The 25,483-nt window shown below is 68.0% G+C and overlaps 2 protein-coding genes across 6 annotated transcripts in view; both read right to left on the reverse strand.

Annotated features, from left to right (window-relative positions):
• Positions 1–203: 203 nt before the first annotated feature.
• On the reverse strand, positions 204–14,302 carry MXD4 (MAX dimerization protein 4). Of its 3 annotated transcripts, XR_006740210.1 has the most exons (7): positions 14,095–14,298; positions 13,905–14,004; positions 10,908–10,937; positions 4,493–4,607; positions 3,408–3,570; positions 829–3,069; positions 204–795 (listed from the first exon to the last, which is right to left on the reverse strand). XR_006740210.1 is itself a non-coding variant. In XM_036417163.2 (6 exons), the coding sequence occupies exons 1-6, from the start codon at positions 14,156–14,158 to the stop codon at positions 2,921–2,923; spliced, it is 621 nt and encodes a 206-aa protein (XP_036273056.1). In that variant the 5' UTR covers positions 14,159–14,298; the 3' UTR covers positions 204–2,920. The 3 variants fall into 3 exon arrangements, 2 of the variants coding, with proteins under 2 accessions (XP_036273056.1, XP_036273057.1); XM_036417163.2 differs by having other exon boundaries at positions 204–3,069; XM_036417164.2 differs by lacking the exon at positions 10,908–10,937 and having other exon boundaries at positions 204–3,069; positions 14,095–14,302.
• A 5,492-nt stretch (positions 14,303–19,794) lies between these two features.
• The window catches only part of ZFYVE28 (zinc finger FYVE-type containing 28), a 33,312-nt gene continuing 27,623 nt past the window's right edge, over positions 19,795–25,483 (reverse strand). For 2 of the 3 annotated variants that reach the window (XM_045573987.1, XM_045573986.1), the window contains 5 exons: positions 24,408–24,541; positions 22,470–22,586; positions 22,233–22,337; positions 20,979–21,082; positions 19,798–20,516 (listed from right to left, as the gene is read on the reverse strand). In XM_045573987.1, the coding sequence (XP_045429943.1) occupies positions 20,385–20,516; positions 20,979–21,082; positions 22,233–22,337; positions 22,470–22,586; positions 24,408–24,541 (592 nt within the window). In that variant the 3' untranslated portion in view covers positions 19,798–20,384. Of the gene's footprint in view, positions 20,517–20,978; positions 21,083–22,232; positions 22,338–22,469; positions 22,587–24,407; positions 24,542–25,483 lie in introns of all 3 variants that reach the window. The other variant, XM_045573988.1, reaches the window with a different exon arrangement.

Consider the following 25,483-nt stretch of genomic DNA (forward strand, 5'->3'; position numbering starts at 1 on the left):
GAAAACAAAGTGCAGCTGTGACTGTCCAGGGAGGGAGCTGAGGGGTGGGGTCTAGGTGGTAGCCTGCAGCAGGTGGGAGGCCCAGGGTCCATCGGGTATCAGGGAGCCAAGGCCCCGGGCAGGGCGTGAGGGCCGAGAGGCTCCCTCCAGAGGCGGGGGAGAGAGTCAAACACGGGCAAGGAAAGAACTAGAAGCCAGAGGGGTGAGGTATAAAAATCTGTATTTATATTACAAAGACAGACGGTACAGCACAGCCCCTCCCGTGAGCAGTGGATGAGTGACCCCTCTCTCCAGTGAGCATCTCTAATGTGCCCACCTGGCCAGCACCAGGCCTCCGGGCAGCCCAGACCCTGGCACGGAACCTGCCCTCGTGCCCTGGATGTGGACCGGGGTCAGTCCTATAAGCACAGAGGCGGGGAGGGGGCCCCGGTTAGCTGGCCCCGAGAGGAGGAGGGAGTAGGGAGTGGCGGAGCCTGCCTCGCCCAGCAGATGGGGATTACCTGGGCAGACAGGAGGGGGGGCCCTTGGGGCCATGGTCGGGCACAGGGCTCCATCTGCCCAGGAAGGAGGCTCGGGCACTGGGCCTCTTACACCGAATATGCAGAGGCGGCCCAGGCTCAGAGGGGGAGCTGCCAGCAGCCTCCCCGGCCAGCTGGACCCACCCTGCGGTGGTGGCCAGGAGGGTGGGGGCCACTGAGCCTGGGGTTTAAAGATTTCAGCCACCCAATGCCAAAGTGGCCCGCATGGGCATGGGAGGGCACACGAGAGGGTGCGGGCACCCCTGGGGGCCCAGTGCTGGTCACGCTCGCTTTATGGAGCCCGGACAACGCTGAGGTGTGCTCTCAGCAACCCAGCAGGCCTCAGCAGGGCCTGTCTGGGCACCATGGCCACCCACCAACCGGCCTGGGCACATGCGGGGAGCTGGAGGGAGGGCAATGGATGTAACTCCGAGCACCCGGCCTGTCCCCAAGGGCCACCCCTCACGTCTGCAGGTGCGGGCAGCACCCTGGTGGCCAGCAAGGCCAACTCCCGGACCCCTTGGGAACCACGGCTGAGGAGCCATGGGTGGAGCTGCCAGTCAGGTGGGTCGAGGGCCAGGGCTGGTCACGGGACAGGACGCTGTGGCAGAGGCGGGAGCAGAGCCTCCACAGGTGTAGGGGTGGGTGGGGAGCTGATGCTGTAAGAGGTCAGGGCCGTCCCTGGGGTGGACTTGCGGGGGCTCCTGCCCTATCGCCCGGAGGACACGCTCAGGCAGACGGGCGACGCCTCCGGGGGTCCAGTTCACCCGGAAGGAGGTGCCAGCAGACGGGTTTTCCTATGACCCCAGACCCGACCCCATGGGCCCACGTGCACCCACCATCCCGAGCCTCGGAGGGCAGGTTCTGTGCCAGACGGACGTGTCTCCAGGGACCCCTTTCTGCCTCGGCTAGGCCACCCGCGGGGGTGTCCGCCGGCAGGACGGGAGACACATGTGGTTGGCAAAGTGGTTACAATGCACCGGAGAGCGGGGAGACAGGCTGTGGGCTGGCCCCACCGCCCGCCTCCTGAGTATTGCTGTGCGGTCCCTGGGGACGAGGACTTAGAGTGAAAGGCCTGACCCCGAAGCCATCTTCATCAGCTGCCAATGTGGGAACCAGCCCTTGCCTTGGGCAGGGGGCCGGGGGTTCAAGCTGGTGAGACCCTAGGTCTCTGTGAGCAGGCCGTCCGGACTGGAGGCCACGCTGCACAGCAGGGCGACATGGGGATCCGGTCACAGCTCCTCCCGCCAGGGCGACAGAGAGCAGCCCTGACCAGGAGGCGGGGAGCCGGGAGGACACCTGCCGGGCACGGGGGAGGGAGATGCTGGTGGCGGCGGCCGGGGCGGGGCCTGACACAGGACACAAGGCACACTCGGACAGTGGTGACGGACGGACCAGTCCCTGAGACGCTGGGTCACTCCCCCCTCCGCAAACAGCGCGCCACGATTAGGAAAATAGAGTACAAAAATCTGGTTCGGGAGACAGAGGTGGCGTGGGCAGCCCGCCCGAGTCCTCGGAGCCGCCCCTCCCCACCAGCCCGGCCTCCCGCAGCCTCGCCCGGCCTCAGGCTCTCCCGGCCTTCCTGTGAACCGGAGGCCAGCGGTCCCGAGGCCCTGCGCCCGGAGCACACCGAGCAGCCTGAGGAGGCACCTCCCGGGGGAGGGGAGCCGGGCACAGGCAGGGCCACTGCTGCCCGGTGACCCCGGGGTCCCAGGCACCGCCGGGTCCAGAGGCCACATGTGCGTGCGTGTGCACGTGTGCAGGCGGGAGGACATGACGAGGTGCGTGCATGTGTACACCTGAGGTACCTAGCGAAGCCGAAGCTGCCCGGGGGGTGGGGGGGGCCTGGCCTGCCCCGGGAGCCCAGCCCGGGCTCCGGACACCCTCAGGGTACCAAGGCCCTTCCCCGCCCCTGCCCGGGGTGCTCACCGCGTCCCGCCTCATGGCTCTCTCTGACCAGGCTTCAGGAGCCTACGTGGACGACGGACAGATGGACAGATGGACGGAGAGCCACGCCTTCCTTCCTTCCTCAGTCCACTCCTTCCTCCTGGGGCCGGGGGTGGGGTCGGAGCTGCCCACGTGGTCAGTAAGCCCCTCACACGGCGCCCGCCGAGGTTTGCAGCAACGACATTTAATACTTCTGGAATGATTAGGAATCTGAGAACAGACCGTGGGTGGCTACGCTGGACTCCGGAGCTCGGGAGCTGGGCCCGCTCCCTGCAGGGGTCCCTGCCCGGCGGGGAGGGGCGGGCGGCGAGGTGGCCCTGACCGGCGGGCGGGCGGGCGGCAACCCCGGAGCTGCGGAGCTTCCCAAGTGGCACAGCAGTGACCCAGAGGCTGAGGACCGGAGGGTGGCGTACGTGGCTGGGCGGCAGGCAGGCCGAGGAGCCGAGGGCCCGGGCCTACGAGAGGCCGGGGCGGGCCGGCCGGCGGCGGCGGGGGGGCCCGTAGCCGCCGTCGCTCTGCAGGCTGTAGTGGTCGTCCACGTCGCTCCCGCTGCCCACGCTGTCCAGCTCGCCGGGGCCGAACTCCATGCCCTCCACGTCCACCTCTGGGGAAGCAGGGAAGACGGGTCGGGCCCTGAGGCTGCCAGCCGGGCTCCTGGCAGTCAGGGCAGGTCTCTGCCTCTGGGGGGGACAGAGGCTCCAGGGGAGACGGCGCAGGTCTGGGCCTCGGCCCCGGAGCACACGGCCTCGGGGGGCAGGTCAGCCGCCCCCTCCTCCTGTAATCCCCGCACGCACGCACGCACGCACGCCAGGTGTCCGGACAGCCCGGGGACACGCAGTCACCAGCACCCGCTGCCCACTGCCATCACCCCACGCCCTCAGGCCGCCTCCTGGCCGCCCCACCCCCGGCCCCACCCCGCGGGCTGCGGGAGGCTGCGCCCACCTTGCTCCGAGTCGTCGGTGGAGACGGCGGAGCCCGTGCTGTCCGTGCGCACGCGCTCCAGGCTCTGCACCGACAGCTGCTCCAGGCGCCGCTTCAGGAAGCGGTGCTCCCGCTGCAGCTGCTCCTTGATGCTCAGCGCCCTGCGGTCCTGCTCCTCCAGTTTCTGGAGGCGGGGGAGCCGTGAGCCCGGGGACGCCCCCTGTGGGACCCGGCAGGGGGCACCGAGGTCCGGGCAGGTTCCCCGTTCCCCACTGGCCTGGGTCCGGAGCCCCAGGGCCCCGACGGTGATATGCCCTGGCCTCAGCCCTCCAGGTGGTCACGTTAGGTCCCACCTCCCACCAGCCAGAGCCCCACAGCCACCAGCCAGTGTGGCCCACCAAGCCCCTGGGGAGCCGGACGCCCTGGGACAGCGCCACCAGGCGGGCTGGCACTTCCTCCCAGAGGACAGCACTGCCACCGTCTCTCTCCCCGCTCACAGGGCACCCACAGGCCCTCCTGGTCCCTTCCCCTCGCCACACCCTCCCCTGAGCCCCTGAACCAAGCCTGCCCGCTTGGACGGCCCCCGGGCACCCTGCGCCTCTCACAGCTCCCATTACCCTGCCTAGGGTGCCCAGGACTCTATGCCCCAGGGCCCCTGCGAGGGAACTAAGACCACCCTGGTTGGCCCATGTACCACAGGACCCCAAAGCCTGGGGTCTCTGTCTCAGACCTTGGGGCCTGCCCCAGGCAATGCCTCCTTCAGCCACACCCATGACCAGCCTGGTCCCCAGAAGCCCCCCCACCACTGGGCACCTGCTTCCCGCGGGCCTCCCAGCATCAAAGGCACCCTGCCCTCCTGGCCCCACCTCCGCAGCCCAGGCCCCGGAGGGCCATCTGTCACCCTCCCCCCATCTCCCCAACAAAACCCAGCGCGTGCCCATGACATCCTCACCCCTTGGCAGCCCCTGGAGCTGCCCCCTCACCCCCCAGCGTGCACCTGCCGAGCAGCCCCACCACCCTCGGGCCGTGGGCCTGCTTCCAGGTGCACAGGGCTGGACGGGGCCAGCCACGCCGGGCAGGGCGGGGGCGAGGGCAGCCCTGCTCACCTTGATGTGCGTCTTGGCGCGCTTCAGAAGGCTCAGTGTGGTGTGGCGGGTGCTGTCGGGGCCCAGGGGCACCAGCTGCTTCAGCTGTTCCAGGTAGAGCCTGAGCTTGGCTCGTCTGAAAGGGCCAGAGAGACAGTCAGGCCGGCCGGGCCCCGGCAGCGGCTAGCCTCCCCCGGCCTTGCTGAGGGCCCTGTCCCAGCTGCCGCAGCCCCAGGCCTCAGGGCAGACCCATGCACGGCCTCCGGCGCCCCAGCAAAAGAGGACCCGTGGCCAGGGCACTGCCCGAGCACCCAGCTGTCACCATCTCCACTGCGGAGCTGGGCAGGGGATAGCCTGGGGGGGGGGCAGCCTGGAGGGGGGCAGCCTGGAGGGGGGGCAGTCTGGAGGGGGCGGCAGCCTGGAGGGGGGGGCAGCCTGGAGGGGGAAGCCTGGGGGGGCAGGGGGACAGCCTAGAGGGGGGCAGGGGGACAGCCTGAAGGGGGAAGCAGCTGGAGGGGGGCAGGAGCAGCCTGAAGGGGAAGGGGGCAGCCTGGAGGGGGGTTATGGTCAGCTGCCCAGAGATCCAGGGCCTCAGACTTACGCCCCCACCTGGCCAGGTGCGGAGTGCTCACTGGCCACTCTGCCACCACAGAAACATGAGCCCATTTGGCCAGGGAGGTGGAGGCCTGGATCCCCCGCCCAGCTGGCATCCCGCAGTGGGGAGGGACTGCTTTCCTCCAGAGTTCGCCATCTCCATGCAGATGAGGGCAGTTTCTCCACAAAACTGGAGCACAGGGCTCAGAGGTGTCAGGCCCTCAGGCCTCACACCCCCATATCCACGCCCCCAGACACTGCCCGTCCTGCTCATCCAGTCCGGGGCCGCGGCCCACCCTAACCCGATGGATGCCACCCGTGGGCCTCCCCTGCCCCGCACCGCGCAGGCCACCCTGTCTGGAGCAGAGTGGAGAGGCCAGGGGCCCTGGGAGCACCCACCCCGCATGCTCCCCCTTTCACCTCTGTGACCCCAGCCCACTGAGCCCAGACCCTGGGAGGAGGGCGCCCGCAGCCCGGCCTTGTCTGTCACCCCGTCCACACGGGACCCGTCACCCCGTCCACACGGACCCGTCACCCCGTCCACACGGACCCGTCACCCGTCCACACGGACCCGTCACCCCGTCCACACGGGACCCGTCACCCCGTCCACACGGACCCGTCACCCCGTCCACACGGAACTGTCACCCCGTCCACACGGGACCCGTCACCCCGTCCACACAGAACTGTCACCCCGTCCACACGGGACCCGTCACCCGTCCACACGGACCCGTCACCCGTCCACACGGACCCGTCACCCCGTCCACACGGACCCGTCACCCCGTCCACACGGACCCGTCACCCCGTCCACACGGGACCCGTCACCCCATCCACACGGACCTGTCACCCCGTCCACACGGGACCCGTCACCTCGTCCACACGGACCCGTCACCCCGTCCACACAGAACTGTCACCCCGTCCACACGGGACCCGTCACCCCGTCCACACGGGACCCGTCACCCTGTCCACACAGAACCGTCACCCCGTCCACACGGACCCGTCACCCCGTCCACACGGGACCCGTCACCCGTCCACACGGGACCTGTCACCCCATCCACACGGACCTATCACCCCGTCCACACGGGACCCGTCACCCCGTCCACATGGAACCCGTCACCCCGTCCACACGGACCCGTCACCCCGTCCACACGGGACCCGTCACCCCGTCCACACGGACCCGTCACCCCGTCCACACGGGACCCGTCACCCGTCCACACGGGACCTGTCACCCCATCCACACGGACCTATCACCCCGTCCACACGGGACCTGTCACCCCGTCCACACGGAACTGTCACCCCGTCCACACGGACCTGTCACCCCGTCCACACGGAACCCGTCACCCCGTCCACACGGGACCCGTCACCCCGTCCACACGGACCCGTCACCCCGTCCACACGGACCCGTCACCCCGTCCACACGGACCCGTCACCCCGTCCACACGGAACTGTCACCCCGTCCACACGGACCCGTCACCCCGTCCACACGGGACCCGTCACCCCGTCCACACGGGACCCGTCACCCTGTCCACACAGAACTGTCACCCCGTCCACACGGACCTATCACCCATCCACACGGGAACTGTCACCCCGTCCACACGGGACCCCCTGCAGACGGAGCAGCGCCCCATCGGGCACCCTGGGGCCTGGAAGTTCTCCCGTGAAACCAAGTCAGGAAGCAGGGCAGAGGCTGTGCCGGCTCAGCCACCGGGCCAGGAGCAGCCGGGCCTCGGCAGCCACCCTGCGGCCGGCGGTGTGCCGAGCAGCCGGCTCTGTCTCGAGCTGGGACCCTCAGAGGGCCGTGGCCCCCCACGTGGCGCAGGGCTAGAGAAGGGCTCACTAGGTGGGCGCCTCTGGGCCCCAGAGGCTGCGCACAATCCCCCGCCCCCCGGGTCCGAGGACTTCGCCTCCTCACTGCTCAGGGGCCAGCGAGCTCGCCCCGTGGGCAAGGGGGGTGCCCTCGTCCACTCTTCGGGGACAAACGGCAGTTCTTACAACCTCCCGTTACCCTCTGCAGCCAGGGCCGCCTGAATGTGGGGGACATCCCTCTCGGCCATGCCTACGATGCCTGTCAACCCTTCCTGAGCTCCCCACTGGCCTCGGCAGGGCCAGACCACAGGGCACTCCCCACCCCGGCTTACACACTCAGGGTGTGGCCTTGGTGAAAACGAGCAAATGCAAGTCAGCAGGAAAACGTAAGTGGAAAAGTACCCCCACAACACTCCACAGCACCGTCCTCCCCGATGTCCTACGTGTGCCCCCTCGGGAGGCGCGGGAGGAAGCCGCCGACACGGTGAGCACGGACACAGCAGACGCACACAGAGACTGGACAGGACACAATGAAGAGCAGGAGGCACCGTCTCCAGGGAGGCGTTGGCAACGTTTATTTCTCTGGCTCTGCGCTTGGTGTGTGAGTGTGTGTGTGTGTGTGTGTGTGTGTGTGTGTGTATTCCAGGTTTTTTAGGCTAAAAAAAGCCATGTTACTTTTACAATCAGAAAAAGACACATTGGTACAAGAAAGAAAAAACACAGCTAAAAGACAAATAACAGTGGAGAGATATCGGCCATACATACAAACGACAAACGGTTAGCGCCCGTGACATCGGAGCTTGTACACAGCCAAACAAAAGGAGGGGTCTGGGGTGTGAAACAGGGCAGACGATACAAACAGGCACGGAGCGAACAGACACGGCTGGCCGGACACAGAGCCCTGGACGCCTGGAGGCGGCACCAGTTCGGTGGAAACGGGGCGGTGACTCTCGTGGGCCCCGCAGGCGTCGCTGGCGGGAGAGGGGGGTCCCCCAAAGGCCGCCGCAGCGCCTCAAACATCTACCGCACGTTCCTACTCCAGGTGGGTCCCACAGAGCCACCTCCGGGGGGACAGTGGGAGCCAGAGGCCAGGCGAGGAGCCGGGGACAGCTGTCTGTCCCACGGCACCAGGACAAGGAGGGGGGGAGCCTGGGCGGGGGCAGTGGGGGGCAATGCTCAGGTATGTCAGGTGAAAGGCCCAGCGAGGAGCAGCGGATAACAAGATCGGCTCTCACCCAGGTCAGTGTGCGCCTGGCGGGGAGGCCTGGGACAGCTGGGGGCGGGACTCAAGGGAGGTCCCTGAGCATCCACGAGGCAGGCATTTCTTTAGAGACAGAGAGAGGCGCCCCCCACCACCAGCTCCACCACGCCTATACTGTGTCGTGCTTATGTGCCCACTGGTGCCAGGAGGGTTGGCTGTGGGGCCCTGGGCAGGTCCCTGTGTCCCATCCCCGCAGGCCGTGGGCATCCCCAGGTCCACTGGCGGGCGGTACCAAGATCCCACAGCCTGGGCTGCGCGGGAGTCACTGCATCCTGTGAACAGCCCTCCGTCCCTGCAGCCGCCACAGCCCAGTCCTGACCGGCCCTTCCTAGCTCCTCCCCGTAAGCCCTGCTCCTCCAAGGAGGCCCCGAGCTGCATGGAGGGTCCACCAGCCCGAGGGGCTGGTCCCAGCCGTCTGTGCTCTGAGCACCGCAGGCCTGGCTGTCCCAGAGGGAAATGCACGGGGGGGTTGGGGGGAAGATGAACATGCCCGTTCTCCCCTCTGTTCAGCTGCGTTCTCTAGCTGTGAGGTGCATGACGACTGCCTGTGGCTGCCCGGGAGGACCCCCCCACCCTGCACTCCATGGGGGGAGAGGTGGCAGGGTCTGACTGGGGGCCTGGGCCAGCCTTTGGGGTGAGCCCCGCCGCTCCTCACTTGCCAAAGCTCAAGCCCGTCAGGGAACACGTGGCCTCCAGGACGGCAGGCCTCCGGGGCCGGTGGCCAAGCATCAGCCTCAGACGCACCGGAGCCCTGGGCGGCAGGAGGAGGGCCGGGCCGGCTGGGGTGGCGGCTCAGAGCAGGCCCCGCAGGGCACGCCGCGGGGGGAGACGTCCACGCCGCCCCGGGGAGCAGCGGGGCGCCCCCGCCAGGGCTTCCTTCCTTCCTGAGGACAGGACGGCACTCGGCCCTGCCTGCGGCCGGTGCCAGGCGCATCTGGCGTCAGCGCCGGCAGCCGCAGGTACAGCTGAGGCCGAGGTCCCCGCCAGGATCCCAGGCTCCGGGCCCGTGGGCTCCCCGGGGCCGTGCACACCTGCCAGCTGGCCAGGCCGCCTGCCCATCCTGCCTCTGTCTCAGAAGGGGCCCACGAGGCTCAGCCTAAGGGCGGGCTCTGGAACAAGGTGTCCGAGGCCAAGGTCAGGGGTCAAAGCCCTTGTCCTCCTTGGAAGAGCTACCATGCCTTTGCCCTCTCCGTCCCCCGTGTCATCCCTTCTGTCTGTCCGCACTGAGGGCTGGCCTAGGCACCCCCCAGCAAGCCTTCCCCAGAGCACCCCGCCTGCCGCCTAGGCTCCCAGGTCCCCGTCCGGGCCACCCCCCCAGCCTGGCAGCAACCGCGGCCCGCGGGCTGTCTGGGCCCTGCACCTGCCCCACCTCCATGGCCTTGGAGCCCCTCACGCGCACACACACACAGGGCCAGTCCAGGAAGTGCAGCTCCTCCAGAGAACACGGTGTCCTGTCCCTACCCGGCACCCGCCCAGAGCAGGCCCGGTCCCGGGGGAGCGAGAGTTGGCGCTGCCTTGGCTGTGGAGGGGGAGGGGGTGGGGACAAAGAGACCTGGCCTCGCTCCAAACCTTCCCAGAGCAGGCCGGGAAGGTTCAACTGGAATGCAGACCCCCCCCCCAACTCCAACCCAAGGAGGGAGGAAAGAGCTGGCCCATTGCACAGATGAGAGCAAAGGTCAGGAGACAGCTTCTACAGAGTCCCTGGGGCTCGTCCCTGGTCCTGGCAGCAGGGCTCTTGCCTGGGGGACCTCTGTGCCTACACACGCCCCTGAGATCAGCCCAGAGGGCACCGCATGCAGAGGCCACGCGTGCCCGTGCCTCATCCCCACTGCAGAGCAGGGCCGAGGTCACAGAGGTCACAGAGAGCCCGTGGCCAGAGGGAGCCCTGCAGCCAGGCGGCAGCCAGGGCATGGACGCCCGAGAGGGGAAGGTGTGGGCTCGGGGGACAGGCTGAGCGAGGAGACTCCATGGTGACCCACTGCCCTTCCTGCTTCTCAGGGACCAAGGCCCCTCCTCCAGGAAAACCTGGACCCTGTGGACCAGGGGGTGGGCATGAGGTGGCTCTCGGGTTCCATCCTGGGCCCACGTGGCTGGGGACTGGCTGCCTGCCCCACTGCCCTGCAGACAAGCCTCTGGCAGGGGGCCCCAGGGGCAGGGGGTCCCAGGGGCAGGGGGTCCCAGGGGCAGGGGGTCCCAGGGGCAGGAGGTCCCAGGGGCAGGGGGTCCCAGGGGCAGGGGGTCCCAGGGGCAGGGGGTCCCAGGGGCAGGGGGTCCCAGGGGCAGGAGGTCCCAGGGGCAGGAGGTCCCAGGGGCAGGGGGTCCCAGGGACAGGGGGTCCAAGGGGCAGGGGGTCCCAGGGGCAGGAGGCCCCAGGGGCAGGGGGTCCCAGGGGCAGGAGGTCCCAGGGGCAGGAAGGGGCCCCAAATCAAGAGGCTGACCCCGCTGGGCAGAGGCCAGCATTCTAAGGGCTGAAGGCTTGCCCCCAAACGGGCTTACATGCCCCAAAGCAGACGGATCTCCTCCGCCCGGGGGCTGGCCCAACTGCCACACAGCACACGGGACCCTGCCCCAGGTCCCCGCCCCCCGCCCCCCTGACCTGGCGCTGGACCCAGGCAGAGCCCCCAGGCCTGGGCCCACCCGGCCTCAGAGCCCGGCCTCCTCCTTCCAGAACAACACCCCACAGCCGGGTGGCAGGTGGGCCCTCCCCGGGCACAGTGAGCAGTGGGGGGGCCGCACAGCCCCCCAGCAGAGACTGGGGGTGGGGAGAGGGTCACTTACCTGTGCTTTTCTAGTTCGTTGTGTGAAGACCTGTTTAGAGAGACAGAAAACAGAGCTCACTGCTCTGCCATCCCCGGAGCACGGGCACCCGGGCAGGGAGGGCTGGGCAGGTGAGCAGCCGCGGGTCAAAGGCTGGGGAAACCCTGCACCAGGGACGGGGACGGGACCCTAGGAGGAAGCCATGTCCGGGGCTGCCCAGGGCCAGCTGGCTCGCCTACAGTGCGGCAGGTGAGGCCCTGGCTGCAGGAGGGTCCAGGTCCTGCTCTAGAAAGGGTGGGGGCCCAGGAGGCCGTGGCAGCCGGTCCTGGAGCCGACACCCCCCCCCCCCCGTGTCCCTGAGCCCCGTCCGGGCACTGAGCTGCCCGCCTTCTCTGCTCCCCACTCCCCGAGGCCAGACACCACCCCACCTGCTCAGCTCACACACGTGCTCACCACAGCCCTGTTCCAGCGAGACACCCAGGGACAGAGCGGACCCAGCCCCCGAGGGACCAGCCCCCGAGGGAACCTGAGATGTGCCAGGGGGCGTGGGGAGACCAAAGCCGGCCCTCCACTCCCCTCTGGGGTGCAGTCTGGCGAAGCGGCCACCCTGGGCCCGAGCTCAGAGGCCCCATCTGCCGCTCAAGCTCTCCCCCCGCCATCCACACAGGGACGCCAGTGGGCAGTGCCACGTCACCCTCCCTCCCCCAGTCCCGACAGGGACCTCTCGGGCCAGACGGGGCTCCCGGGCTGCCAGGCTGCCTCACATGTGAGCAGTGCGCCAGGCCACCTTGGGGCAGCCCAGCCCAGCCCCGTGCCTGAGCGTCTGCTGACCTCTGCCTGCCTGCCCTGTCTCTCCTGCTCCGGGACCTCGGCCAGGCATCGCCCGTGGAGCCGAGTGCCTCCCCATCCCACCCACCTCTGCCACCTGCCACCGCCACCTGGGCCCACGGCCTCCCTCCCTCCCTCCCTCCTGGCAGCAGGCTCCTGCGCCTCCGGTGCAGCCTCGCACTGGTTCCAGGGGCGGAGCGCCTGCTGGTCTCATGGGCCCGGCAAGGTGCCTCAGAAGCTCCCCCAAACTGGGAGGACCCGTCCGGCCTCAACCAGAGGGGCAGCGTGAGTCTGTAGGTGAGCCTGCGTATGGGGGATGCAGGGGTCACAGAGAGAAGCCCTCACGCCCACCCCTGGACCCCACCCTGCCAGGAGGGGACGCCTCAGGAGCAGAGGGTGGACAGGGGCCCAGAGCCCTCCTGGTCCAGACGCCGGTGGGAGCTTTGTGGGGAGATGGGTCCCAGGTCCCAGTGCACCCTGCTCTGGGCTATGCCTGCCACGTGGCCTGGGGGAGGAGGGCGCCCTGGCCAGGGCGATGCTGAACACACTCCTGGCATCACCTGGCTCGCCCATCCCTGGAGGTAGCATTTCTGCCCCGTTTCCTGTAGGACCTGACCCCTGGCCAGCTGGCTCTGAAAGCACTGGCTGGAGGCCCCACACCCTGCCCTCCCGCTCACCACCCAGGTGTGGGGATGTGCCACCAGGACAGGGCCCTGGGTCCTCTGGGCCCCGGTCTGCCCTCGCCCCTGTGCTGGGCTGGCTGAGGCCCATCTGGGCCACGACAGCTCCAGGGACCGTCCGTCTCCGGAGCCTCTGGAGCCTCAGGCACCGGGGAGTCAGGCTCTGGCCGTGGGAGGGCAGGGAGGTGCACCCCACTCCAGGAGACCCTCCAGGCTCCATCCTGGCAGAATGTGGGAGGCTAGGGAGTCCCAGGGAGGAGGGCGGCCAGCTCTGAAAACGGGATAAGATGCCATCTGCTCCGGGAGGGCGGTTATGAGCACAGCACGCAGGAGCACACAGAGCCTCGCTGTGATTCTGGTGATCCGCCTGGGCACCCTGTGCCACGGGCGTCTCACCCTGGAGTCTCCCCTGGGTGCAGGGCACGGGGGCCTGGCTAGCTCTCCGAAACCGGAGGCAGTGCCACCCCCAACACTCAAGTTCTTCCCCAGACTGCCCCAGGAGGGGACCAAGGTCCGGGGCGCAGGCAAGTCCCCAGCCACAGAGGATGGAGACTGAACCTGGTCCTTGCCAGGCCCAGGGCACCAGGATGGCACAGGTCCTGGTGCCAGCCTTTCTGCTTCTCCAGCTCTACCCATCTGGCCCACTCAGCCAGGGTCCACACCCTCCCCCAGGGGCCCCAAAGCCCCCCACCAGTGCAGCTCCCAGCCCGGTGACATCGGGCCAAGGCGGACCCTGGGCAGTGCCAGGTGTGCCATGGTCCTCACAGTGACCAGGAGAGGGGAACGCCACGGGAGCCGAGCTGAAGGCCCCCACTACCCCCACCCAGGGATTCGCGCTCCAGCCTCGGCGCTTCTGCCTCCTGGGTGGGGGCGGGGAGGCTTCCTGCGTTGGGAGAAGCTGCAGGGCCTGCCCCCTCTCCCCACCCCCTTAAAAAGGGCCTCAGGTGCCAGAGGGGACTCCAAAACTTGTCGCCGGGCTCCACTGTGTCCTTGCCGGGCGTGGACAGCGCGGGGGAGTGGGGTCAGGGCAGGGCCTCTGGGCACCCGCTTTGTCCGGGCCTCTGGAGGTGGGGGCCCTCTCGGGAGACAGAGGGGGGGTGCGGCCCATCCACGGGGCCAGCCGGTCAGGTGGCCAGCCCCACGCCGCGCTGCACCGAGCCTCAGTTTCCCCGGACCCACGGGGCCCCGGCCAACGCCCTCTGACAACTTTTTTCCTGCGCGGAAAAGTCCGTAACAACTTGGGGGCGGAGAGCGCCGCGGGAGGAGACCCCGGCGGCGCGGGCTGTACGCGTGGCAGTGTTTACGCGAGAGGCCGGGAGGCGCGGCCGCAGGAAGATGGCGACGGCGCGGGCGGGGCCGCCGGGCGGGGCCGGGCTGCGGCCGGGGCGCCTCCTCCTCCAGGCTGGCCGCCGGGGCGCGCGGCGCGGGCGGCGGGCGGCTGCGGGCCGAGGTCCGGGCCGGGAGGGGCCCTGGGGGCGGCGGACAGGGACGGCCGCGGGGGGGGGGGTACCTGTTGTTCGGAGCCTTGCGCACCAGGCCGGCGGCCTTTGTTTTCTTCCTGGCGAAGTCGCCGTCGAAGGGCAGCACCGAGGCGTAGCCGTGCTCGGCCTCTGCAGACAGACGGCGCGGTCAGCGGGCCCCGCCCCGGCCCCGCCGCCCGCCCGCCCGCGGCCCGGCGCACAAAGGGGCGCGGGCGCTACCTCGGTCCCTGCGCTCCAGGTACTCGGCCGCCTCCAGCAGGATCAGCAGGGAGTTCAGCTCCATCCTCCGGCCCGCCCGCGCGCGCTCCGGGACGGCGGCGGCCGCTGCCCGGCCCGCTCCGGCCGGCTCCGCTCGCCGCCCGCCCCGCGCGCCCCGCCGCCCCACTGCCCCGACTCCCGCGGGCTCCCAGGGCGCTCGGCCGCCACCCTCCGCTTCGGGCCCTCAAATTGACACTTGAGGGCGAACGGCGGCCGGCGCAGCCAATGGGGGGCGGCACTCGTGCTCCGGGGGCGGGCGCTGGCCCGGGACGTGGCCAATGAGAGCCGGCCGAGCGCCTCGGGCTGGGCCGAGAATGTTGACAGATGCGGAGCTGGGTTCGGATAGGCCCGCCGCACTAGTAACAATTTAGAAGCCCAAGCTTAGCAACAGCACGTGGTGGCCCGGCCCCCGCGCTCGCTGACTGGTGGCCGGCGTGCATGTTAAGTAGGTGCTGCGCGCCGATTGGCCCAGGGCGGCCTATGTAAAATAGGACCGCGGGCCAATGGCCGGCCGCGGGGCGCGCAGCCAATGAGGGAGCCGCGGCCGGACGTGTTGCCGAGAGGAAGCGGAGCGCGGTGGGACCGCAGGCCGCCTGGCCCTGCGCGCAGCCCGTTGGGACGCCGGGAGGGAGCGGCTGGACGCCGTGCCAGCCCAGGTCTGCACACCGTGCGCAGGGGGAGCCCGAGTCCCCAGAGCCGGCTCAGCCATGGCTCCGCGAGAGCACCGGGCCTGCGGCGGCCTCGGGAGATCGCGTGGAGCGGCCAGACTCTGAGCGACCGCAGGGGAGCCTGGTTGGAGGAGGGGCGCAGGGAGCCTAAGAGCAGATCTCCTGGAGGACATCAGCTGGACAACGGAGGCGGCAGTGTCTCTGAAGCGGCCAGTGGACTCCACAGCAAAGGGAGGAAGCAAAGATCTGCTGTCACGGTGGGGAGGGGCCCCCACGAGTGAGGCCTGCGTGCTCCCGTGTGTTGGGGACGCATTTCTAGAGGAGGAGCCAAGAAAGCACTTTCTGGGGAAGAGAGTGGCCTCACCAAGCTCCCAGCTGGCCATCAGCCCTGGTGCCCCTGGCCCTAAGCTGGCCCAGTCAGACCAGGGACTGGCCTCGGTACAGGGGACCGACCATGTTGCTGGTGGCTTGGCAGGTCCTGAGCATGGAACCAGCAGGCTGCCAAATGTGGGGAACAAGGTGGCTGGACCCCCTCCACACACAAACATTCTAAATTGGAGGCACTGCTGCTGCCCCAGTCTTAAAAAAAACATCTATCTGTATAAAACCTTAAAATGCAAATAGACCAGACAGCAGAACAACTGGTGGCTATGATGTGCACTGACCAACAGGGGGCGTGTGCAGAACATGGTGGGGATCAGCCCCAGCGGGATGGTGGTGTAGGTGAGTGGGAGGTGCCAGAAGGTGGAGCGCCTATTGCTGTCATCAGGGCTTACTGAAAATTCTTTGCTCCCACAAGCCATGGTCCTGCCTGGCACCGGCCCTGTTCCCACCCACTGCCAGTACCCAGCATCAGTCCCAATAATTTGGCCCAGTCAGTGGGTGCCAGCAGCAGCTGCTGTCCCCAATTGCCCCTGAGGGCTTCTCCACCTCCCCATGTTCCTAAGAGGCTATCGGGGCAGCAGCCGCTGCTGACACCCAGCGCTGGCCCCAACCGCTCCATGCCATCAGTGGGTGTGAGTGGGGCCCCCTGGGGGCCGTGGCAGGATGGGCCAGGCCAGAACACAGAGGATGGCCGAGACCTGCCCTTGTTCCTACCACAGCCTCCTGGCCCACAGTTCCTTTCAAGGTGCACGAATTCGTGCACTGGGCCCCTAGGAAAAACTATAAAGACCTGCGCACTTGTGGTCCTAGGACGCATTGCATTTCCTTCTGTATGTGTCTGCATCTCCAAGCCACAGATAAGGAAACTGGGAGTCCAGTGGAGTGGAGATGGGTGCAGGGATGGTGACACAGCATGCCGTGCTGGGGTGCCAGTGCAGCTGTGTGATGGGAAATGGGATTAGGACCGTGCACCCAGCAGAGGGCAGGGCCCTTGGGGCAGACATTAAACACCCCTTTGATGCTAACCCCGCACTTCCTGCTCCCGCACCACAGCCACCCCAGGGCCAGGGCGGAGCCCTGACAAGAGCCAGGCACTGTCCTCTCCGGTTAGTCTGTAGGGTGCTCAGGGTGCAGAGGAAAAGGGGGCGCCCAACTCTGGGAGGGGCGGTGTATTCTGGGCTTTGGGTCCCGGAGGCGGGGCCTGCAGTTCCCACTTGCTGGTCAGCATTCTGCGAGGCCACACCCCTGCGCCTGTGCCGGGTGGGCTGAAGGCACATCCCCGGGAGCGCACCTGCGGGATGCCGGCTCCCTCCTGAGGCGGGGGCAGGGTGGGGGCGACGGTGCACTCTGGGCCCCGCTGGCAGCGCAGTGACGGGGTGACCATGGGAGCCGCCTGGCCTGCGACCAGACGGGGTCGCTCCCACCTCGCCTCCATTTGCATCTAGGGGCTGGGCCAGAGGGCAGGAGCCTGGCGGGCAGAGCTTCCAGGTCCCAAGCGGAGGGGCAGCCCAGGAGATGGCCCTGAGCGGGCAGGAGTTAGGAAGGCGCAGGGGGCCCCATGGAAGACATTACTGTGGGAGGGGTGGGTACCAGTCTCGGGGGCCCGCAGTCTCCACCCCTGGCCCCACCTGGGAGCGGGGCATAGGCCTCGCAGAACTGCCCTGGGCCCGGTTCTGGATGAGGGTCAGCGGCAGGTGCCCATCCCTCCTCCCTGAGCACAGGCTGGGCCAGCTGCCTCCTCACCTGCCACCTGTCACCCACTGTGAACAATAGGGACTGTGGGGCTCACCCCAACACCCCGTCCAGGGCCTGCTGCTGGGCTTCTCTGTCCTGGGTCTCCCTGGCCGGCACCCCACCCCTCCACCCCCGCCTGGGCCCAGGGCAGAGGCCTCCTCTCTCGGCGGGATGCCCTGAGGGCCTCAGCCCAGGAACCCACCCAGCTCCCATTCCTGGGTCTGGGTCACCCTACAGCCTCTCCCCAGAGGCAGCAGGTGGCTCAGTGAGTGTGAGGACACAGAACCCTCCGAGGACAGGGTCCTGAGTGACTGAGTGACGGGAGGAACAGCAGGGGAAGAGGGGGGACTGGCTAAGCGCCATTGCCGCTGACTGCGCTCAGGTCCCAGCAGGGGACCCTGGCCTCTGCCCCACCCACCCCATCCCTGCGAGGCGTCCACACCACAAACCTGTGCCCCCTGCTCAGAGCGCTCCACAGTCCCCAGCCCTGAGCTCTCCCCGCTGGCAGCATCACCATCTGTCAGACTCTCAGGCTGTTCTGTGCCCCTGTATCCCGGCACCCAACTCCCCACACCACCCACCTCCCCACACTGCTGCCCCAGCCCACCAGGCCCCGCCGGCACCGCAGCTCGGTGACCCCGGACCTGCAGGCCCCTCGGGCAGGGCGGGTCTGGGGTGTTGGGTGCCATCCTTGCCCAGCTCAGGGCAGGGTCCAGCCTGAGCTGCCCTGGCCATTTGGGAGCAAACGGACCCCAAGCCCTGCTCGTGTTTAAGTGGCTGCTCCGACCTGGGCTCTGCTCTGAGGACGTGAGTGAGGCCGGGCAGGGCCACCACGGAACCGGAAGGCTGCCTGGAGGCGGCGGCTCCGGGGAGCCTGGCGGGAGCCCAGCTCCTCCAGGTCACGTGAGTGACGTGGGTGGGGCGTTGGGTCCTGCCCCCTCCCCATGCTCTCGCTGCAGAGTCCCGAGCGCAGGCAGAGCCCACCCTCCATGGCGTGGCCCTGGGGTCCAGCCCCACCAGGACCCCCTTTTCCCTCCCCCTGAGCCATTCGGGGGGTGTCTGCCTGCCTGTGGCCCCTGCTGAGCCAGGATCCTGTCTGAACCCTCCACCCACCCCCTTAAGGAGCCCAAAGGCGAGGGCCTGGCCCGCGGGTGTGGCTGCGCCGGTGTACCATCTGGACCTGGAGGGCCCGTCCACAGCGGGGGACCCCTGCAGGCAGCACCCCAGTGGCCCCCAACACCCTGGTCATCAGGCCACACTGGGGGAGGAGGCGGGAGGATGGGCGCCCCCTGGTGGCCATTATGGGCTGTAGCAGGGACCCGGAGCCCCAGAAAGGAGGGAAAAGGGGGTCCCTGGTGGGCTGGGGGAGCAGGATGGTGTGGGGAGCAGGGTGGTGTGACCCCCAATCCTGCCCCCCATTTGGCCTTCATCACCTTCAGAAATCCTAACACTAACAGCCTCTTCCTTCCACGTGCCCCTACCCCGCCAGGGTGACACAGCCAGCTGGGGCGGGCGGCTGCCCGCCTGGGTTTTCCCAGGGGATGTGGGCGGGGCCGGAGAGCATGTCTGTGGGAACAGGTGAGCCGCAAAGGGGCCGGCAGAGGGAGCCCTCCAGGGGCCGGGAGTGGGGGCTGTGTGCACTGAGCTGCGTGGCAGTGGGAGGAGTGGCCTGGTTGGGGCTTCCCCGTTCTACCCCAGGGCGGCCCTGCACAGCCAGGTATGGTGGCTCCTGCCCCTCCTCCCCCACTGAGCCGCCTTGGAGAGGGAGGGAGCTCTGGGTGCTCCCTGCCAGGCCTTCCTCTTGGTGACCTGCCCCTGGGGTCCTGAGTCCCTGGGGGTGGGGGTAGGGGTGGGCAGCCAGGCTCAGGTGCACACACACACACACACACACACACACACACCCCGCCCATTACTGGAAGCATAAGGAGGGTGCTGGACAGCGTGCTGGCCTCTCCCAGCCTCGGGTGCAGCCCAGAGCAGGGCAAGGTGGGCAGTCCAGCCCAGCGTGCCGGCTCCTGGCGGCCCTGCCTTCCTCCTGCTCCAGACCAGGGCCCGGTGCGGGTGGAGGGCCTGTCCCCGGAGCTGAGACCCTGAAAGTGTCCCCAGGTGCTCGGCCTCCTCAGCACGGAGTGCTGCTCCCTGAGGGCTGTCGGGGGGTGGAGGGGATGCGCTTAGAAAGCAGAGACAAGAAGGTGATGGTGGTGACGATGGGGAAACTGAGGCTCAGGAGGCCGACCTGCTCCAGTGCCAGGCTAGCTTGCAGGGCTGATTCCTGACCTCCCTGCTGACCCGCCGGGTGACCACAGGCCTCCTCACCCCCAGGTCCTGGCTCTGCGTCCGGGGGGCAGCCCGGCAGAGGGTGGAGTGACCGCCGTCCCGGGGCAGGGGAGCGCTGGAGCCCCCGGATGAGTGGGGGTGGGGAGCCACCTCCTCCTGGGGCTGGTGGAGAGGAAGCCAGTCCTGCTCTTGGACTGTCCCCAGAGCCCAGAGCCCCCCAGCTTCCTGAGCGAGAGAAAGGTGTCCGTGTTCACGGGCAACGAGGGGTCTGCAGTCCGTAAATAGATTTATGGAAATGGTGTCGAATTACAGCATTTAGAAAATAAAAATAATCTCCATACAGAACAGTCACTCCATCATAGACCCTCCCTGCCCCGGCCGCCGCCGTGCGTGGCCGCGCTGAGCAGCGACCCGTTTCTCCTATAAAAGAAGCAGTAGGTGTGTCTCTCTCCAAAAATAAAGCTGCAACCCTCTTTGCAACGTGAAGCCTGAGATTTAGCCTGAGGAGTCCCGCTGGGCCCCGCCCCACCCCAGCGGAGGAGGGGGGCCGGGGTCCCAGGGGTGCGGGAAGCGGGGGGGCGGGGCCAGGGGGGGGCAGCCGGGGGGGAAGGGGGGGCGGGCCCGGGGTCCTTGGCTGCCTGGGAGCCCTGGCCTGAGACCCGGGCCTGTCTGTGGGTCCCCATGGCCTCCCCACCCGCAGTGGATGGGTGGGCAGGCAGCACAGGGCAGGGCTCACCCAGAGGACCGCTGGGCACGGGGAGCCGTGCACTGCTCAGCAAGGCCCCGAGGGCGGGCATGGTGTGCGGGGAGTCGGGGGTAGGGGAAGGGATGAGATAGGCCCCCGCTCTGGGCACTGGTTTGGCAAGCGTGTGGGGAGCCTGTGGGGCACCGAGGCCCAGCCCTCTCCTGCCGTGTCCCTGGCGCTGAGGCTGCCCAGCGGCGCCCCCAGCAGGCCTTCTGCAGGCCCGGCCTCCAGGCCGCAGCCCAGCGGGGCCGGTGGGTGTGCAGGGCAGCCCCTGGCGCCCAGGGACCCCCTCCCCTGGCCCTGGAGGTGGGGAGCGGCCTGGCTGCCCTGCCAGTCTCCGGGCAGCAGCCTGATGGGTGCGGTCCGCGCGCTCCGGACCGGGCGGGGAGCGCGGCCGCCCTGGTTGTCCGCGGTCCGGCGGTCCGACCGGGCGCCCGGTGCCGTCAGACGCCCGCCTTGTCGCTGTAGAAGGGCGTCACGTGGAACACGTAGCAGTGCGTGCACACGCGCACCGCCTTCACCTGCCCGTAGCGGGGCAGCGGCGCCGAGTGCGAGGAGCAGCGCGAGCAGAAGATCTGGAAGGCGGGGGGCGGGTGTGAGCTGGGAGGGTCCCCCGTGCCCACCTGGACGCACCCTGACCTTGGCCCCACAGGACAGCACCCGGAGGACAGTGTCCGAGCCCTGAGCGCCCTGGCCTCCCAAACCTCCTTCCTGGCTGGCGTGAGGGGGCGGGGCCTGCCCGGCCACTGTGGGGCGGGGCCTTCAGGAAAACCTGGGACAGGGTGCTCCAGATGGGCGGGTGTGTGTGTGTGTGTCTCAGGCCCCTCACCAGTTGCTGCAGGCTCCTGTTTAGACTCCCTGTCTTTCTCCCCCCTACCCCCCCAACCCCAACCCTGTCCCCCTGCTCCCAGCTCTGCAGCAGCAGGGAGGGGACAGGGCACCATCCAGACCCCGTGGGCCAAGTGCCCGAGGCCATGCTGAGCGGAGCAGGGCCGGGCAGGGTCCCACAGCGGGGGCTGGGCGGGGGCGCGGCCCACCTTCCCGCAGCTGCGGCAGTGGTGCTTCCTGCGGATGACTGTGAAGGGCGCCTTGCAGGCGGTGCAGAGGCTGCAGGCCTCGTCCGGGACCCACTCGGGCGGGTCTGTGACAAGGGGGGAGTGGCGTCAGGCACAGGGAGCCATGCAGCCACGACGGGGGCGGGGGTCAGGGGGTCTGGGGTCGCAGGTGGGTGTGCAGGAGCCTCCCCTGTGAGCGGTCAGTCTGCACACCCGTGGGCAGAGCCTGTGGGTCAGACCCAGCCTCACCTGGATCACCCCCTCCCAAGCCTAGGCCTCCAGCACCCAGCTGGCAAGGCCCTTGGGCAGTGGTAGGAACTGAGAAATAAAGAAGTCTACACTGTGGGGTGTCAGGGGTCCCTGGACCCTGGTCCCTGGAGGCCCAGGCAGACTCCCGTCCACCTCCAGAGGCCAAGGCTGGTGCTGCCAGGCCCCGCCTCCCACAGGGTCACGGGGTCACAGGGACCCCTCTCCCATTCTCAGGAGCTCTGTAATGTGGGGAGCAGCTTGTACAACAAGACGGTCACTTCCCCCAGCCAGGGGCCGCCATGTTCCAGGCCGAAACGAGCATGACTCCCAGAGGTGCCCTGAGGCCCGGCCACCCTGCAGCCCCCAGGCCCCGGGCCTCCCATGGACGGTGAAGGCCGCCCGGCCACCGGCCACCCAGGCGCCTTGCCTCCCCGGCCTCTCCTTACGGGCCACCCTCTGGGGCCCTCAGCTCGCCCACACCACAGGGTCGGCTCTCACTCTGGCCCCCGGCACCCCCACCAACGCCTGCTGGACCCCTCGACGCCCTGGGTGGGCCGGCCGGCCTCCAGCTCAGGCCGACGAGAGCACCCGCCGGGGCCCCGAGTCCGGGGACTTCCTGCCTGCCCCCCCCCCCCGGGCCCTGCCAGAGCCGCCCTGCCCTCCTCACCCACTCCTCGCGGTGCGCCTGTCCCCAGGCCCTGAGCCGGGACCCTGGGTGTGACCTGGCCTATCGCAGGGTCAGCTTCCGCCTCCTGGGCTACGCACCTGGGACCCCGCTCAGGCCCAGCCGCCCTCACCCTCCAGCACCTCCAGGCTCCGAGGGACACATGCCCCCCAGGGCCCCGGGGTCTTCCCAGTGCCCTTCCCTGACCAGCAAGCCACCGGCCTCCAGCCACCAGCTCCAGGCTAGTGGGGGCAGGGGTCCCTGACCTCCAGGCTGTGGTCTGGACAGAGAGCAAGCGTCAGACGGGCCAGCGCTCCACACACCTTCCAAGTCTCCGTCCCGGGTCTTGGCTGCCAGCTCGGAGGACGACAGGGTCTCCTGGCACAGGGCGCAGTCCTCCAGGGCCGCGCCCCGCAGCGTCTGGGTCACTGGAAGAGAGGGAGCTGGGTCCATGCTCCGTCCCATCCCCGGCCGGGCGTGGAGGGCCGGCCCTGCCCACGCTGGGAGTGGGGGCTGCCGGGTGCCCCGCCCCCATGCGCTGGACACCCCAGGGCACTCACCCTTCCGCAGCTTGTCCTTGTCGTCCATCTCCGGCTTGGTGGCCATGACCTCGAAGAGGGTCTTGAGAATGCTCCTCAGGTCGCTGGCGTAGTTGGTCTGCAGCTGGTCAGCCACCCCTGGGGAGGGGAGGGGCAGGGGAGCGGTGGGCTGGCCGCCTGGGGACCGCGCCTGCAGCTGGGCAGCAAGCAGCAGCTGCCAGCCCGGGCGAGTCTTTGGCGGAGGCAGGGGCTCGGGCACATCTCCTCCTCCGGGTCACGCCACCACCACCACCGGGCAGCCCTGGCCCTCCCTGAGGGATCTCGGCTCGAACCGTGCCGGGCAGCACCACCCGAGGTCACGGCCACGCGGCACCTGGACATCCCTCCCCACGGCAAACAGCGCTGCCCCAAATACTGTGACTGCCGGGCGCAGCCGGGACTCCCCGTGGGGGGGGGGGCGGGGGGGCTGCAGGAGGACCGGCCGGGAGGTGCCTGGTGCCCAGCTCCTCTGCACCCCCAGCCCCCAGCCGCTTCTGGGTGGGAAACGTGTCCACCCCTCAGCAGGGTGGACTCAGCCTCCCCGTGACCAGCAAGCGGCTCTTTGAGGGGCCAAAGCCAGGAGGAGCGGTGCGCACCCCCAGACCACGGACGCCCTGTGGCTGTGGGAGAGACTGTGGGAGTGACTGCGGCCGAGCGCCCGGTCTCCTGCCAGCCGCTGTACTGGGCACCTGCAGGCACTGCTCCTCAGCTCACACCCACCGGGAGCCCAGCCAGGACGGCCAGGCGTGAGCATCGGCCTAGGAGCCAGGAGGTCAGGGTTTGATTCCTGGTCAGGGCACAGGCCAGGGTTGCAGGTTCAATCCCCAGTGTGGGATGTACAGGAGGCAGCTGATCCATATTCTCTCTCTCCCCCTCCCTCTCCCTTCCTTCCTCTCTGAAATCAATAAATATATATTTTTTTAAAAACCACAAAACACCATGGGGTGCATTCTGGCAGGTGAAGCTCAGAGTCCCCCGGCCCTCGTGGTCCCGCCCGGGAGGGGGGCCTGGCTCAGGCTGTGCCCCTGGGGGTCCCTGGCAATGATCTCTGGGCTTGTGACCCAGGTCCGCTGCTGCTGGCTCCTGCATCTTCCCTGCAGCCGGGGAAGAGGGGGCCCCGGACCGTGTGGGGGCGGAGCCCGAGGCAGGACAGCACTCCCTAAGCCCCTCCCAGGCGGGTGGGGGACCCCACACTGTATGCTTTTGAACCACATGGGTTTGCACTCGTTTAAAACGCACAGAACTAAAGGAACCGTGAAAAAGGCGCCCCTCTGCCAGGACCGGTTTGGCTCAATGAATAGAGCGTCGGCTTGGGGACTGAAAGGTCCCGGGTTCGATTCCGGTCAAGGGCATGTACCTTGGCTGCGGGCATATCCCCAGTAGGGGGGGTGCAAGAGGCAGCTGATCGATGACTCTCTCTCATCGATGTTTCTGACTCTCTATCTCTCTCCCTTCCTCTCTGTACAAAATCAATAAAATATATTTTAAAAAAAACCACACACACACACAAAAAAGGCGCCCCTCTGACGTCCTGGGGGACAAAATGCCCCCCCCTTCTGTGAGCCATGGAGGAAGGAAAGACTAACCAGTCAGGATGTACACGGACTCTGAACCTCAAGGTGCACAGAACCCCCAGGGGGCCGAGGGGCCATCCCGGGGGGCGGGGGGAGAGGGCTGACCTCAAACAAAGCCTGCTCTCTGCTGGGCGTAGGGTGCAGGGCGCGGGCGATGACAAGACAGAGCAAGCCCACGGACAGGGCCGGGCACCCCTGCACCCCAACATCAGGCAGCACGCCCCAACATCATCACATCATTGTCAGGATTTCACCCGCAGCTGGCCTCAGCCCCCATGGGCACCAGCTGCTCCCCCAAAGCACGCCCCCTCGCCCACCAGCCCACCTGCCCACCCACACGTGGCACCTGAGATGCAGACGAACAGGCGATGGATCAGGTCGTGGCTGCCGTGGAACCGGGACCGCATCTTCTCTCTCGTGGCCACGGGCGCCGCCTCCGGCACAGCCTTGTCCGCCGAGCAGGCCCCGGCCGGGCAGCCCCTGCGGAGAAGCAGACACGGTGTGGGGTGGGCTGCGGGCGGCTCTGGGCCCCGGCTCTGGGCCTGGGGGTCACGGGGAGAGCAGAGGATGCGGTCTGTGTGGGCAAGGGGGCGGGGTGGGCTGGCAGTCTGCACAGGAGGCTGCGAGGGGCTGCGCAGGCTGCCAGCGGGGCTATGAACCGGAGGTCATGGTTCGATTCCCAGTCAGGGCACAGGCCCGGGTTGCGGGCTCAATTCCCAGTCTGGGGGGGCACGCAGGAGACAGCTGATCAATGATTCTCTTATCACAGATGTTTCTGTCTCTCTCTCCCTCTCCCTTTCTCTCTTAAATCAATAAAAATATTTTTAAATATATTTTATTGATTTTTTACAGAGAGGAAGAGTCAGAAACATTGATGAGAGAGATTCATCCATCAGCTGCCTCTTGCACACCCCCTACTGAGGATGTGCCCACAACCAAGGTACATGCCCTTGACCGGAATCGAACCTGGGACTTTTCAGTCCACAGGACGACACTCTATCCACTGAGCCAAACCAGTTAGGGCTAAATATATATATATACATATACATATATATATATATATATATATATATATATATAGATATATTATTTTTTTTAATTATTATTATTATTATTTTTTTTAAAGAAAGAAGACAACAGGTGTTGGCGAAGACGTGGAGAAGTCAGAACCCTCGGACCTCCTGGGGCGGGAGGCGGGATCGAACAGGCAGTCCCTTCGGAAGCCAGCTCCTTCCTGGTGCCGGTGAGCCTGCAATTCCCCCTGAAGTGTGCGCCCGAGGGAACTGGAAACTGATCCACGCAAAGTGTCCACGTGTGTCACAGCAGCCCCGGAGCAGACACAGCCCCCGTCCCACAGGACAGTGAACAATGAGGCACAGCAAGGATGCGGCTCTGACCCCTCCCTGCCCCCACGAGGGGAGC

Source organism: Pipistrellus kuhlii, unplaced genomic scaffold (genome assembly GCF_014108245.1).
Source record: "Pipistrellus kuhlii isolate mPipKuh1 unplaced genomic scaffold, mPipKuh1.p scaffold_m20_p_58, whole genome shotgun sequence".
In the NCBI taxonomy this organism is placed as follows: domain Eukaryota; kingdom Metazoa; phylum Chordata; class Mammalia; order Chiroptera; family Vespertilionidae; genus Pipistrellus; species Pipistrellus kuhlii.